The sequence below is a fragment of the Colletotrichum jinshuiense genome, chromosome 1 (genome assembly GCF_051148585.1).
Source record: "Colletotrichum jinshuiense chromosome 1, complete sequence".
Taxonomy (NCBI): Eukaryota; Fungi; Ascomycota; class Sordariomycetes; order Glomerellales; family Glomerellaceae; genus Colletotrichum; species Colletotrichum jinshuiense.
The window spans coordinates 3,381,452-3,397,255 of NC_139302.1; the positions used below are offsets into that span (position 1 = coordinate 3,381,452).

General features: G+C 54.1%; 5 protein-coding genes across 5 annotated transcripts; 3 read left to right on the forward strand and 2 right to left on the reverse strand.

The window, feature by feature from the left end:
• Positions 1-1,479: 1,479 nt before the first annotated feature.
• EsH8_I_000844 (uncharacterized protein) lies at positions 1,480-3,410 on the forward strand (the record flags this gene model as incomplete). Its single annotated transcript, XM_083268257.1, has 6 exons — positions 1,480-1,504; positions 1,572-1,603; positions 1,660-2,754; positions 2,807-3,068; positions 3,119-3,330; positions 3,384-3,410. The coding sequence occupies 6 exons, from the start codon at positions 1,480-1,482 to the stop codon at positions 3,408-3,410; spliced, it is 1,653 nt and encodes a 550-aa protein (XP_083118695.1).
• A 1,198-nt stretch (positions 3,411-4,608) lies between these two features.
• On the forward strand, positions 4,609-5,354 carry EsH8_I_000845 (40S ribosomal protein uS15; the record flags this gene model as incomplete). The annotated part of the gene is made up of 4 exons (XM_083268258.1): positions 4,609-4,810; positions 4,891-4,923; positions 5,059-5,105; positions 5,181-5,354. 4 exons carry the CDS (start codon positions 4,609-4,611, stop codon positions 5,352-5,354), a joined length of 456 nt encoding a protein of 151 aa, XP_083118696.1.
• A 448-nt stretch (positions 5,355-5,802) lies between these two features.
• On the reverse strand, positions 5,803-6,408 carry EsH8_I_000846 (uncharacterized protein; the record flags this gene model as incomplete). The annotated part of the gene is made up of 3 exons (XM_083268259.1): positions 5,803-5,878; positions 5,949-6,193; positions 6,256-6,408. The coding sequence occupies 3 exons, from the start codon at positions 6,406-6,408 to the stop codon at positions 5,803-5,805; spliced, it is 474 nt and encodes a 157-aa protein (XP_083118697.1).
• Positions 6,409-6,963: 555 nt separating this feature from the next.
• On the forward strand, positions 6,964-9,555 carry EsH8_I_000847 (VRR-NUC domain-containing protein; the record flags this gene model as incomplete). The annotated part of the gene is made up of 2 exons (XM_083268260.1): positions 6,964-7,484; positions 7,536-9,555. The coding sequence occupies 2 exons, from the start codon at positions 6,964-6,966 to the stop codon at positions 9,553-9,555; spliced, it is 2,541 nt and encodes an 846-aa protein (XP_083118698.1).
• A 3,512-nt stretch (positions 9,556-13,067) lies between these two features.
• Positions 13,068-13,721, reverse strand: EsH8_I_000848 (uncharacterized protein; the record flags this gene model as incomplete). Its single annotated transcript, XM_083268261.1, has 1 exon — positions 13,068-13,721. One exon carries the CDS (start codon positions 13,719-13,721, stop codon positions 13,068-13,070), a length of 654 nt encoding a protein of 217 aa, XP_083118699.1.
• Between the last annotated feature and the right edge of the window lie 2,083 nt (positions 13,722-15,804).

The window sequence follows — 15,804 nt, forward strand, 5'->3', positions numbered from 1 at the left end:
AGGGGAGGCGATTGACGTCCTTGTTGAGATGAGTTGAATTCCGTAAATGCGGACGCTAGAGCGTTGTACCGGTCTTGGTGTTACACTAGCGTCTAGGCTCGGGCTCTGTCTGGCGGGTCCAGGGCTGAGAATGAGACAATATTTAGATGAGAACTTGTCAAACTCCCTTTGAATGCAGTTTCTTCTGCCGTTCATAGCTACGCACATGTTGTGTGGCGGGCAGATATCGGCAACGAGGTGCCGGGATGCGGCACGACAGTGCCTCGACCGAGCTCGGAACTACAACAAGCAGTCTGAAGTTACTGCCATATTGCCGCATCTTGAAGCATACGTTATTTGCTGTACACAAGGACCAAACCTCTGAAGCAGCATCATGTCCGTCTCCAGCAAGCTGCTTAGAACTGGAAGGGGGCTTGTAACTCGAACTGGTCGTTTCGAACGAGTAGGTAGACATGGTAAACCACCCCGACTTTTCAGATCATGAGCTACGGCGCACAAACTCGCCAGCAATATCAGGAGGTCTCCGGATAGTATACAAAGAAACGCGGCGAACATCGCCTCGCGTTGGCTCCTAGACACATTCAGTGTGTGATGTATGGGGCAAAGCGTTGAAGGATCCAACTCCGGCGCGAACACAGTTACTGCACAGACCATGGCCAGACGTGCGGTGGCTGACGGGATTCCGACACTGTCGGAGCTGCAGATAAGATACTTAAAGCTCGGAAACGGGAACTGAGTGTCTCCAAAAGAACAAACCATGAAACGGACAGTCATTGGCTAGCTGAGGTCGAACTAGGAGGAGAGAAAGAGGATGGGTGATGAGTTAGTTAACCTATCAATGATACAAAAAGTGGACACAGCGAAAAGAGACCGAGAAGTTGTTGAACGGCTGCGTTGTGTATGTAGAATGCCGTATGGCGAATCCAAAGTCGGTGACCAGGGACATCGGCTATTGTGGGATGTTCACCCGCAACGATCATACTATTGACGGTCATACCATACTATCGTAATCAAACTTGCTTTGGGACCCATTGATTTTCGGGAATCATTCTTGTCATAAAAGTGATTCGAGACAACGGTCTCCATGTTAAAGCACACCGACAGGCAAGTCTCTCGCGTTGGGTTGATTCCTATGAGTGGTTCAGTAGAAGAAGTTACAACCGTCAAGCATCTGGAATCTGTTGTTTACGTTATGTGCTGACTAAAGGTGCCGGGGTGACACTTAGCGTGGAAAGAGGCACCTTGTGCGGGCCCTGTTGTCTGGCCTGACCCATTCTTTACAGAGCTCCCAGCCAATCATGACGCAGTTTCAAACCTCGTCCTCTTCAGGGAAAAAAGTTCCAGCCTCGCGCCGGGTGGACAGGACGTCTGCGCATTCGCCTCACACGGCAATCTTCATCTCCATTGTCAATCGCACTCTCTAGTCTTGACTGCCCACCATCGACGATTAGCCTTGTCACGCCACGCGAAGCCGCAATCATGAACGGCGACGGCTATTCTCGAGGTAAGTACATTCACGCTCCCACGCGCCCAGACTGTTATCCTGGTTTTAACGTGAGCCTTTCTGGAAGAAGGACGGGGAAAGGGATCTCGCGACTATCCGGTAAGGACCTCCTACCTTCTCTTGCTTCTCGTGACCTCATCTCACAGACAAAAAAGCCTAGGGATCGCGATGATCGACGCGGTGATAGAGATAGGAACCGAGACCGAAGACGCTCCCGTTCGCCCTACGACCGAAGCTCAAGACGTCGCGAGGACGAGGACAGCTATGCAACCAGCCGCAGCCATCGCGAGCGTGAGCGCGAGGATAGATACTCTGGCCGCGAAAGGCGTGGAGGTGACCGAGAGTGGGATCGCGACCGCGGATCCTCCAGACGCGACGCCAGGAGAGATGACGATGATCGCCCTCGCAGAGACCGCGACCCGTACGATGACCGACGCCGAGGTGGAAGAGACAGACACGATGAGGGCGCACCTCCCCCTCGCCGTGAACGCCAACGGAGCGCGACGCCGCCGCCCAAGAAGAGGGAGCCCACGCCTGATCTGACCAACATCACGTCAGTCCTGGAGCGCAAGCGACGTTTGACTCAGTGGGACATCAAACCCCCCGGCTACGAGAATGTCACTGCTGAACAAGCCAAGCTGTCAGGCATGTTCCCTCTTCCCGGTGCTCCTCGCCAGCAGCCTATGGATCCCAGCAAGCTCCAGGCCATCATGAACCAGCCAGGCGGTCAGGTCAACAGTGCTGCGCTGAAGCCGAGCAACTCGCGCCAGGCCAAGCGACTGCTCATCAGCAACCTTCCACCCTCTGCGACCGAGGAGAGCATTTCCAGCTTCTTCAACTTGCAACTGAATGGTCTGAATGTTATCGAGAGCACAGATCCCTGTACTAGTTGCCAGGTGTCGAAGGACCACTCTTTCGCTGTTGTTGAGTTCAGAAATGCGTCTGAAGCTACAGTGGCTCTGGCCCTGGACGGCATTACGATGGAGGCCGATGATGCCGAGAACGGCGCAGATGGTAACCAGGGTCTTGTAATCCGGAGGCCAAAGGATTACATTGTCCCGGCTGTTGTTGATGACGTCCCATACGAACCGGGCGTCGTGTCGAGCGTGGTAATCGACACGCCGAGCAAGATCAGCGTCACCAACATGCCCACCTACCTCTCAGACGAGCAAGTTTCTGAGCTTTTGGTCTCATTTGGCGAACTCAAGGCGTTTGTGCTTGTCCGTGACAGAAGCACGGAGGAGTCCCAGGTAAGTTGTTGTCGAGTGAGATTGCTGCAGCTCGTACTAACTACAGATGCAGGGCATTGCGTTCTGCGAGTATGTTGATCCAGCAGCCACAGATGTCGCCATTCAAGGTCTCAATGGTATGGACCTTGGCGACAAGAAGCTCAAGGTTCAGAAGGCTAGCGTCGGAGTCACTCAAGTTGCTGGTGTGGAGATGGGTGTTGCTGCTATGTCTATGCTGGCCGGAACGACTTCAACAGACTCTGAAGAAACCCGCGTCTTGCAACTTCTCAACATGGTTACTCCCGAAGAGTTGATGGACGGCGACGATTACGAAGGTAGGATGGCACTCTCAGTCTATAAACTTGCATATACTAACCTTTCCAAGAAATCAAGGAAGATGTCCAGGAGGAGTGTTCCAAGTTTGGCACTGTTCTTGACATTAAGATTCCTCGGCCAGTGGGAGGAAGTAGACAATCTGCGGGTGTCGGCAAGATTTTCGTCAAGTTTGAAACGAAGGAGACGGCCAAGAAAGCACTTCAGGCACTCGCAGGACGCAAGTTTGCTGACCGAACTGTCGTTACGACTTATTTCCCAGAGGTAAGCACCTGCTTTTCTCTTCTGCAGAGTATAAGTGACTGACCAATTTGCAGGAGAACTTTGAGGTCGGTGCTTGGTAATTGTTTTCACGTTGGAAAAATGGGGGATGGGGGAAAACCATGATTGAAAAGGGCACAGCCCGGCGGAAAACAAACTTTCAGGCTGATCATTTTGACTGCCTTGTAACCATTCAAACTGATGTATCATAATTCCGCGTCGCAGGCGAGCAAGACACGGAACATCCATTAAGTCGCAAAAGTTGATGACCATCTGAGGCTACCATTGGGCCAGCATCGTCGGCGACAAGGTTAGGGATGTCTCGATAAATATCTGTCACTAATTTTAAAGCCGTCACGGCTTCGTACACCGTTGTTCTGTACTTGGATCAAAACAAGATGTCCGCAGTCACTTCAAAGTTGGCGGATGACCGATGAAACATTTTCGTCACGCGTCACATGTGCAAGTAATGAATACGGATACAACACGAGTGCTGGAGAAGTGTTCAAAGATTTGATTGACATTAATATTTGCTGCCCGCCAGTCCATCTCTATATATACCACGAAGCCTCAGCAATGGAATCCGAATTTCTGTGCATCACTTGACGCGCGATTCCAAAGCTTGAGATCATCCGCACGGAGGTACTGTCTTTACAACTTGTTAGCTTATAGTCTCATAGACAGCGGCGAACAAGAACGGTGAATAAGGTGCAAGTATCAGAAGTCCGTTTCATTCATCAGGCCCGAAGGCCTTAAAATAAGAGGTACCAGAAAAATAGTGAAGGTGAGAATCATCATTTGATGCATAGGGGATATATGAGGAAATAGCGAGGTCTCTTACCTGAGGGAGCTGCTGCAAAAACGAGGGCGCAATGCAACACTTAGTTGCAAAACTTCTGGTTCATCGCAGAGATGAAGTTGGAGGATGAAAGAAAAATCTCGAGCTCACGAAGCTTGAGGTAAGCAGAAATGCGCACGGACCAAGAAGAGGCTGCACGTCCCCATAAATCCACCCCAGCGGGTCTGAACCTCAAAATTTTCCAGCGAACGGCCGAGACTGGACTGTCCTGGTCGCTGACTTGCTGGCCGGCCAAAAGAAGAACTGCCCTAATTAAGCGAAGAATTCCCGTCCGCACAATCCTCCACACCCACCGCCGAGCGACAGCCTCGACATATCGCAATCGTCGTGAACTTTTTCCCTCCGCTCCCACTCTCCCAAATTCGACCAGCCACCGACCGACCGACGCCTTTCCAGCCGACCACCACCACAACACCGTCAAAATGGGCCGTCTTCACTCCAAGGGAAAGGGTATCTCCGCCTCGGCGATCCCCTACTCGCGCAACGCTCCTTCGTGGCTCAAGACCACCCCCGAGCAGGTCGTTGACCAGATCTGCAAGCTGGCCAAGAAGGGTGCCACCCCTTCCCAGATCGGTGTCATTCTCCGTGACTCCCACGGCGTTGCCCAGGTCCGCATCGTTACCGGTAAGTTTGGGTCCCAGAATCGACAAAACGAATCTCGAAAGAGGGTAAAAGAATTTTGCGCTAACTCATTTGCGCTTCAGGAAACCGCATTCTCCGTATCCTCAAGTCCAACGGTACGATCCCTGCCCACTGAATAAGGCGACGAATCGATGTCGACAATATATCAATTCGCCCTTGAGGAGAAATCCTCTTTACCCGCATAGTATGCGCCTCTGCTTGGTCTAGGCTGACAGAGAGATGATGAACAGGCCTTGCCCCCGATATCCCTGAGGACCTGTACATGCTCATCAAGAAGGTACGTGCCGGCTATGCTGGAGCTGGAGATATCCGTCGAGAAGAGGTGGACATGGAGTATTGACCGATGAAACAGGCCGTTGCCGTCCGCAAGCACCTCGAGCGCAACCGCAAGGACAAGGACTCCAAGTTCCGTCTTATTCTGATCGAGTCCCGTATCCACCGTCTCGCCCGTTACTACAAGACCGTCGGTGTCCTCCCCCCTACCTGGAGATACGAGTCCGCCACCGCCTCCACCATCGTCGCTTAAGCGTCTTTGTCGCTATGAATGGAATGGTCGTCGCGTGACGCGGTGGATTCTGGTCATGGAGTTGGGGTATTAGGAAAGTGCATTTAGAGCTCTGATGCCAGCTCTCTAGGCCCGGTGGCCGCGGTTAGCCAAGGAGAAAAAGTTCCCCCATGTCACTTGAAAGGAGTAGACACATTAAAAAGAGAGGATTCTTCCATGGCAACGCAAAGTCTCGTGTGTTTTTTGGGCTGCTATGAATATCAAAAGTTATGATGAAGACTGTGGTATCATTCGTATCGTCATGACCTAAAGCGTAATGCTCAAAGACTTCCAAGGTTTTTCTGCCTCCTGAACGCCTAGCCTAAAGCCATTGAAATGCCAAAAGTCCTTCTGCCCCCAATTCGTATGTCACCAAGCCGCCCAGCAGTACCAGTCCATAGATGTAAAGTAGTATATCTCCGTGAAACAATCAGCTAGTGGGCTCGCCTCGCTCGCGGGACTTCTGAAGGAGGAAGTCACCCAGAACCTTTAGAGGGTTGGGGGGCCTGAACGCAATGCCATGTTAGCTGTGTCCTATCCTCGGTAAATGTCTTGACCGTAGACAAAGTCACTCACTGATTTTTTCCAATGATCTTCACGCCCTCCAGCAGGGCAGCAGTGACGTTGTTGTTGATGAACATCCGGGCGCTATCGCCATGCGCGACTGCTTGAGCGGGGAAGCCCGCAGGGTTCGCATCGGGGTGGACCGAACCAGCGCGGGAACTGGCCTCTCCGTTGTTCAGGTTGCGGCTGGGAGTGCCGGTGCGGGCGGGAGCAGGACTGGGAGCGCTAGGAACGACCTGCGGAATCGGGGCAGGAGACTAAGAACTCTGTCAGCAACACGGTTGCGCAAAAGATAACGGCCAGTTGAGGGTGTACATACTGAAGACGGCTCAACAGCATCTGTCATGGCGACATCGGCAGTGGCAGCATCGGTGGCAGCGACAGCAGGGGCAGCAGGCGCCATGGGATCTGACGTTGTCGATGGGGCAATGTCTGCTTGGGGAGTTGGTTCTGTTGCAGGTGGGTTGGACATTGTGATGGAGTAAATATTTTTTTCGAGGGTCGGTCCTGTTATATGGTCCGATGGGTTTGCGGCTACTAAGCGGGTGCCCAGGGTAGGAGTTCCTGGTTGGCTATTGAATGCGACAGTTGGGTGGTTCTCGCGGTTGTGAGGTTTGCGCAATTGCGGATGCAAAGTTGCACAGGTTGAGCTTTGGCGGACAGGAGGACAACGTGTGCTCGAGGAGCAAGCTCTTGAAGATGCCAGAAAGACAATGGATGCAAAGGGAGCTTGCTTCGAATGGTGGTCCCAAGTCTAGGCGTCTGAATATTTGTCAATTGGTTGCGACAGCAAAGAGCTCAAGCCTGGCACTGAAGCGGTGGTTCGCCGCAGGATTCGGTGGTTGTAGCTGGAAGCTCATTTACGCGAGGTCACCTGACGTCGCGTTGCGAAATGCACTTTACCCCCTGTGGCTGCCTGTTTTCATCGCGTCTCCGTCGCATGACGCCACGAGGGCGAATCTGAAAGACCGACTTTGTAAGCTCCGCGCACTGGTACAAATCTACCCTTCTACGATGTCGGACTCATATGATTCGGATGATGGACGCCTTTGTACAGCGACTGCCGCGGCCAAGACCGCCGTCGCCTGCAAGATCGCCCACGAGGCCGTCGCCACTAGGTGAAAGGCCTGTTAAAAGGGCCAAGGTTGAGGTCAGCGATAGTGACGAAGACGACTACAAATCTTCTGATGAAGAAGCCGACACTTCTGGCGTAACTGTCAATGAGGTCTCTGATGAGGATGCTCAAGATGACGAAGATGGCCGGCAAACCAGGAAGACTGACATCGAGAGCGCTCTGCCGCCCGTTCAAGTAGACAAAGAGGCAATCGAGGAGTACGAAATCATGAGGAGCTCCCAGGCCAGCGCCCATGATGATGACCAATCATCAACCAAAGACCGCAAGTGGATCAGAGGCAAGAGTTCCATTTACGTGGATGCATTCAACCTCGCCCTAGATACCGTCCTGGCAGACGAATCTCACTTGTTCGATGCCAAAGAACGCCATGTATTCCAGCAATGGAGACAGCTCGATTATGAAGCACAGTATCTGTAGGTGCTGTCTGCCTTGCGCCGTTGTTGTTTTGCTGACACTTTCAACAGCTACGTGCGATTGTTCTTGCGCAAGACATCAGCCTGGCACCGCCATGACCGGCTGGGTTACTACAGCGATATCTCCGACCCTGATGCAGCCATTGAGACCCTCCAGAAAGTAATAGATCTACCAAACGTCGAAATCTCAACCGCAAGCAATCCAGTTGAGGGGATTGACCTGGAAGAGTTTAGCTTAGGCGAGACGTTTACCTTCGCCGATGCCTCAGAAGAGCACATCACCACCATCGAGGAAGCTGCTTCACTGCTAAGTCTAGACGAGCTGAAAGACATTGCAAAAGAGGCCAAATTCCAGGGGCGGAACAAGGCAGATCTGGTGAAGGCACTATGTCGAACAGGCTACCAACAGACCGGCCTGTTCGCGCATGGCCTCCAGAGGTCTGGCAGTAGCGAGTCACAAACTGCCCGAGGTCTGATGCAACAACGACACGACACACCTCCACCTCTGAGCAGACAGGACTCAAACCAAACAGCACACTTTCTGGACAAGATCAGAGCAATCACTGGGCCATGCATCAGGCTTTCACCACTGACACACAAACTCTTCGAGAGGGTCCATCTCGTCTTCTATCGTTCGGCATTATGGACCGAGAAATCACTCACGGCAATCATACTTGCCAGCATTGCACGGCGAAATTATCCAGAGTACATCGTTTGCCGAAGTTCGAACATATTCGCTTCCCGCAGGCACGTACTCGAATTTGAGTCGGCAATTCGAGTGGAGGCCGAAGTCGATCAGGTTCTAGAATTCAACGGGTCGCCAGGTGAAACAGGCTTTCGCAAGATTGTTGATATATTTGAGCGCGTATATCCTCGATGGAAGGTTCTGCTGAAAGAGGAGCAGGAGAAGGAGGAACGAGTGTACGAAGATGGCGAGGGTGCTTATCTGAGAAGATTCACACCTGTTCACTCCTACACTCGCATTGTCCACAAGGCGGCATCCGTGTTTGGGCGGTTGAAGGACCATGAACGCGAGCACTCCATTCTTAGCGAGCTGTTAGACCAGCATTTGTTCCACCATGCGAGGCGAGGGAGTTGGTATCAACGCAAAGCTTTGCTGGAGGAGCGTTACATGCATGCTCTTGACGCCGCCCCTGTCTCTACCGACGCAGACGTACAAAAGAAGCATTGGAGACGAATTGCCGCGGCGACTTGTGAAGCAGGTCTTGAAGACAACGACTGTCATTTGATTTTCCATTACGATTTGCAGAAGCGGCTCATCAAGCTCGAGAAACAACTCCGCATACCTCGTCGACTACAGCATGACTTCGGCCATGTCCGACTCCAAAAGCCAATGGAGCACACGGTAGAGGGCATCCAGTTGAAGAGAGACGATCCTCAAGGCAAAAATGGCCGCCAAGCAAGCACAAAGACGATTTGGGTTGATGAGCTTGAGGATGGCGGCGAATGCAGCGTCGAAGAAATGTGTTTGAGCCAGTATCGTAGTCAGGGTTACAAGGGTTACCACGCCGAGGGAGGCATCGTGCGCACGCTCTTCGCCTATCTTTTCTACGATATCCTCTTCCTCTACATCCCAAACGTATTCCAGACGGCGTACCAGACGTGTCCCTTGGACCTGCATACTGATTCGTTCTATCCGACTCGTGCATCCGAGATCAACCACCGCCTGGTAGATATTGCAAACGGGGGTGCGGAAGCAATCATCCGGGAGGTTAACGCCAGAGAACGCGAGCGACGGACGTGTGTCATCGGCCTTAACTGGGATTACGACGTTGAGGATCTGGTGGAGCTGGTCGGGTGCTTCGAAGGCAGCGCACTGGCCGCCCTCTGCAAGGTGATGGCGCAGGAGTACTGGCAGCGGGGTGGAGGCTTGCCTGACCTGATACTCTGGCGGACAGAGCCGGAAAAGGAATGCATGTTCGCCGAAGTCAAGAGTGTCAACGACCGACTCAGCGATACCCAGAGATTATGGATCCACGTGCTCACGGGTGCAGGCGTTAAGGTGGTGCTCTGCAATGCCGTGGCCAAAGAGGTGAAAGTGATAGACTAAGGGCGTGTATCGAATCCACAGCTTCAATCCGAGTGTATTTTTGGTTCACTTTCATAAGCGTCATCTCAGGACATTGCGCATTATCACGGGAAGCGGAGATTGCTCTGAGACCCAACGCCTCCCAGAGACGGGAATAACGTACAACGGCCGGAACAAGCGTGTCACAATCTCTCCATCAGCGGCTCGCCCCAGCCAAGCTCCTAAGCTAGCATTGCTTGATATTGGGCCTCTTCGTGGTTCCCGAGGCCCATAGCCTGTTACCAGCCGAGCTCATCTTAAGAGCAGGGGGCCGCGGAATACGATAAACCATGATTCCAAAAATAGGATGCAACCTTCAGCAACTAGCAATCACTCCGCGCTCATGGAAGCATGGAACGACGAAAGAAGACTCTGAAACGGCGGGGCCGCTTCTTGAAGCTGCATCTTAGCTCCGTCAGATCACCGGCAAAGCAATCACAACAAGACAGCCAGGTAGGAGGACCAATCACTTCACCCGGTCGACACTCTGGGAGTCCTGTTTCAATGTGATCATTTGACGAAGTATTGTATGCCTTGGCTCATGTTTCAGTGTGGCCAGGGTCTATAAGTCGCAACACGGGGGCATGCTAAACCTAGCATCGGGTTTTGAAGACATCCAGTCAGAAGCGGCGGTGGGTAGGCAGTGTCTGTTTTAAGTCGGGGATTTTCTCGGGTCCTTGCAACTAGCCACGCAGAGCCAATGGGAGACTGACGCGGGGGATGCGCTGTGCTGGAACAGGTTCGGCGGGAGCAGCACGCGGGAATGAAACCTCGGATCACGTCCACCGAGAACGGGAGATACTTGCTCAGGCCTGCAGCGGCGGTGTTGTTGCTGTTGTCGCGCTGCCTATGCTGCATCTTGGAGGGGGAGTCGTCACACTTGCGGTTGGTCTGGCGTTTCGTTTACTGTGTGCGTGTGCCGATGTGGTCCAGACATGCGTTCCGAACAGCTGCTAATGTACGGGACGAGGGTGCTGGACGTAGTGCCGTTTGACGGTTCTCTCGATTTCCTCACCGCCAGATGACAAAAGTTGATGTTAGCCAACCAGAGGGATCTGCCATTTCTTACAGCATAACCAAGCCAGAAAGCGACCGGCATCATCCCTTTGTTGAGCTCGTTCAAATCTCATCTCATCTTTCATCTCTTCGCAAGGAAAGTCATCCTTGCTAGCCTGCAAGTAATACCAGACGACTCCAGCTCCCCGAGCGACTACACTAGACTTGCAAGTATGCGACGAGTGACTCTGCAACCAAGGGTAGGGGAAAAAAACACAAAGTTACAACGCTTCGCCTGGCCCTGCGCACCACAATCCCCACACCAGCACGCCGGCGCTTAACATCCCGACCAATCTGCGCCCTCCCCGCCAGCCGTTGGTGATGGTCCTGACGGGAACCGGGACACCACCCCCTGTCGTCCCCGGCGTCCGACCAATCACGCCCCCGGGGCCGCCGAGGGCAGGCGCTTAGCAAAGTGAGGTTACTGGGGGTCTTCACGGGGTGCGCTCCATACGCGACCACCCACCCCCATGCAGCGCCCGGGATTCCGGGTCGTACCATGGCCGGATTTGGGATAGCGCTCCAGGCCGCTTTTGCTGGTCACCTCACATACTGGGACTTTTATCTGCTCGGTACTTTTCTTTGCTTGACGACACGCCCCTTGAGCGCGTGCTCGTCGACCTTCCCTCGTCCCATCACGGCCCCGGAGCTGGACGGCCTTGATCTCAATCGCGAACCTGCAAAACAGTTTTTCGGAACTGAAACACACGCCGCAGGGTGTATGCAGTTGCCATGGAACCTCGTCACTCTAGCCCTTTCCCGCGAAAGGTGATGAAGGCTAAGCGGACCACCAAGGAGGGAGGGGGGGGGGGGGGATGGAAGGAACATGGGTACATGGGTGCGGCTTTCTACACTTCACTCATCGCCTGTCACCCATCATGACTGTGTCACGAGCGACGCTGGCAGCAAGCGCAACAAGTGGCAGAGTGATGACCAGAACGCAGCAGCAGCATCTATAGTGGCCTTGGACGGGGATTGAGGCATCGTTGCCGGGCGCCCCCCATCCTACTCAACCGCTCACTCACTCATGCTGCCGGATGCTCTCCGTCACTCCTGCCCATCCCCCTCCTCCAGTTTGACTTTGACTGCACCATTTTCCCAGGTCTTCCCCCCCCCATCTCATAACCAACCGCTGAAGATCGACGGCTATCACACCGATCCTCATGGCTTCCCTGCTTGGTGTGGTTTCCACGGGGCGGAGGGCAATGAGTCTGATGGGAGGGGTGGGTATGATGAGGGAGGGAACACGCAACGCGGGATGGCATGCCAACCCCCCTTCCAAACCCCCTTCCTCGCTCCCGCGCAAATCGAGGCGGAAAGGACAAGCTGAGATATGTCCCCCCCGTCGGATTCTGAGTTGTGACTCTCCGGTTTACACGAAACCTCTTTGCTCCTTATTTCATCTTCCCTTTCCAACCCAAAACATGGCAGGTGTCGCGGTGGATGCCGTCATGGCCTCGCTCCCTACAGGTTTTTTTCTTCCTTTTTTTTATTATTATCCCTCGGCACCTAGGAAGTACAATAGGCACTTGAGATAAACCCACCCATGCATGCAAGGAACGGGGCGGCATAGAGATATTTTTGGGACTTTGGGCCCGCAGTCGCACCTTTTGGCAGACTGCCTGTTTCCCCGTGGACTTGGACTCCTCCCGGCGGCCGACTATCGCGGCCTTCGCGGCGGGGCCACAACAAAACCTCACGCAGGCCACATCGGCGGCCGCGCTGCACGGAACTGCTGGCCGTGAAACGATAAACAAATAAACAAGCCCGTCTCCATTGTTACGGTGCAACAGTAAATCTCACGCACGCACGCACGCACGGCACCATGTTGGTAGATATACCCAGTAATCTGATATTAGGCTACCTGGCTCGCTGTGTACTAGGTATCTTTGCTCTTGGTCGAGCTCCTCCGAGTTTGAAAAACAAGACATGTCCCTGCCCCAACCCAGTAATCAAGTCAGTCCATCCGTATGGTTCCTGGTATCGAACATGAGCATCGTAGAGACGCCGAAAAACTCCGTTTGGCCCCCGCCCCCGATGGGGAGGCCAGTAAATGGTTTGGAATAAAAGTCCAATCGCTTCCTCCTTTCTTGCGCAAGATGTCCCGCCCAGTGAATCAATCGCAGATTCCGCCCTTCTGTTCGCCTTCTCATGATGTGCGCCGATGACGTGCGCTGATTTGCTTCCGTCCGTAAAGTCATATCGTTTGTATAAGTCCTTCCGTGGGAAGAGCCTGCTTCATCACATGTCCTCCGTCTTTTTCTTTTCAGAGGCACTAGGCCTAGGTCGTCAAGTGGTGTTGGTGTGTTGCAGTGTTGGTGTTGCAGTTCGGGTTAAAGCGATGAGGTGGTAGAACAAAGGAAATATCAGGATACGAAGAGCTGAAGTTGGTTGTGCCAGGTTGACGGCGGATTCGCTTTTCTATTCAGGTCGGAGATTCATTCCACCTTCCTCCTCTTGCCTTTTGGCGCGGGGTTCATCCTCGGCGTGTATGTCACCGTCCGCGTGACAACCTCACGGATGTGACGTACACTCGTCCTCGAGGGCTTCTTGGCATCGTTCAACCTCTTGGCTTTGAGGGCTGCGTCCCAGTCGAATACTGAGTGGACGGATCTGGCGCTGAATGGTGACCGTGCGCTCATTGGCGAGTCCATATGTGAGACGGCTGGCGAAGGCGGGATCTTGAGGCTGGGGAAAGAGTTTGCGCCGGTGGGAGGTGCGGACATTGGCAGGTGTGTGAAGGGGCTTGGTGGGATGACCGGAGCAGTAGCCGGGGCCTTGTGCTCGTGTTCGCATTTGCAAGAGACGTCCGTCTGCTCGCTAGTAGCGGTTGAGGGCACCGAGTCGGGGGTGGACCCGGGCGTAGTCTCCCCAGAGGTTGATGGCTTGAAGGCGGCTGGCGAGTTGAGGGACATTGCCTTGAGGAAATCCGTGTACGCCGTGGGCGGGCTAATAGGCGTCTTGATGGGAAGGTCCTTACAAGACATGGGCCGGGCGGAGAGCGGAGTCGTGGCCGAGAACATCGTCTCTGAAGGAAAGGTGCTGGTGACGGGAGTGGCCAGTTGGGCCAACTTGGGTCTGTTGATAGGCATGGTGACTTGAGGCGGAAGGAGAGATGGGCGAAGGGTGAGGTAGCAGCGAATGTATGCAGTGAAGGAGAAGAGACGTCCAGTCAACTGAATGACTCTGACTTGGAGTGGGAGGAGGAAGTCAAGCTGCCTACAAGCTGCAGAGACAAATCGCCTGGAGGGAAAAGGAAGAGAAAAAACCGGCAGTTGTGAGGGTGGGAGGACGTTATAATATTTCGGAGAGATGAGATGGGCGCTTGTGCAGTCGTAGTGTAAGTGACCCGGGGAGAAGACTGCAGGGCGAGGTTAAGCTCTGGCGGCGGCAAGGAAGTCGGTAGGTTTTAGGAAGCTGATGTGCTCCCGGAAGTTTGGTCTGGGGTTGCTGGGGGGTGTTGAACGGGTGGGCAATAGCAAGCCAGTGCTATTCGTCGGAGAGTGTTTGGAGTTTTGGGCGGGAAGACAAGTAGGCAGACAGGCAGTCAGTCAGTCCGTACCCTTGTTGGCAGGGTGGACGAGGGAGGGGCAGAGCTGGGGAGGGGCGAGAAGGGGCGTGTGGTGATAAGAATCCGCAGGCAGGAGAGGGGGTGGTGGAATGGGGAGAGAACAGCACAGGATGAAGGGCTGCACTAGGAGGCTGCGGTAGCGCGTAAAGGATGCTGATGTGAAGAGGAGTCGTGATGTGTTGATGACAGCGGATACAGATGGTCCAACGAGAATGAAGCAGTGGCGCGCGGCGGGAGCGTCGAGGAGAGTGGGAGACACGAACAGGAGTGAGAGCCGTGTTGGTGGGGGTGGGAGGGGAGCAACTGCGAGTGGACGCGGGAGTCGAGAGACGAGGTGACCGGGATGTCGTTAAAGCGGCAAGAAAACAGCGGGTGGATGAGATGGGATTGGTCGTGGAGCCCTGGACAAGCGACGATTGGATTCGCTGCGTGGGCGCGTGTGGTGTGTGGTGTTCACTGCCTTAGTGCGTGCTGAGCCTGCTGCAGGAGAAAGCGAGACAGAGACTGGACGGAGAAGGGGCGGCCTGACAGGGCACAGAAGAGCCAAAACGGACCAGGGTTGAACGAAAAGCTGTGGCTAATTTGCCTCTGTTGCAGTTCCGCTTTGGGCGAATCGGCTTGGTAGAATCCAGAAGAAAGCGGGCAAAATCCAGCGACTGTGATGTACGTAGCGGCTGGCGTTGTTCCCGTGCTTTGCTGGCTGTGATGGGATGGGATTTCTTTTTGTTCGTTGCCGGTGTCTGGGATACGAAACTAATTGGATTGGCTTGGTTGGAGGAAGCGGCTGGCGTCCGGCGGATGGCTGGGATCACCGTTTGTCCCGTCGCACGATCGTGGATGCCTCGTGGCCTCTCGTCCGGGGATGTGTGATGAGCGTGATTATTACTCGACCAGACTTGGTTCGAGGCAGTCGGGTAGCAAAGTAAGGCAGGCTGAGGTGGGTGGTGTCTTGCGATGACGATGGTGTTGTGTACTGGGCGTCTCGTCGATTAGGATTGGTCGGCCGGGACAGGTGTGCAGCACCTACAAGTGTAAAAGTGCAATTGCCCAGTGACGGTGAAGTATGTATCTATCCTAAGCCCCAAGGTTACGAATTCTCGTAGGACCTGGTGGATGAGATGCGTCGTAGAAGTGGGGAGAGATGCAGAGCTACCTCGGGCGAGACAGGATAGTCAACAGAGATAGAATGCCGCAGAGAATGCGATGAAGGTCAAGGTTGCTCAAAGGCGAAGCTACCTGAGCTATCAAGACGGCAGTGACCCGGCGTGGAAAGGCCTCAATTGCTGGTCTGAAGGTCGAATTGGAGACGTGATTGGCTCTATGGCAGGCTGAGATGATGTGTCGTGCAGTGCGGCCTGTCCGTCGCTGGGTCCAACGGGGGCTTGCTTGTGGGCGCTAGACTGAGTCCACTGTAGCCAGTGAAAGGCAGGGAGTGGCAGTGGGAAAACAAGAGTAGACCGGGGCAGGCGTTCGGGTGCTGTTCCGCGGCGGCGTGGCTATTCTTAGTGGTGTATCTTCTGATTGGACACTGGCCGACGGCGCTTTCTCGCCTGCAAATCCCCACGTCGTCCACCAGATCTTGCAGGTGACTCTTCTGCCAGGAA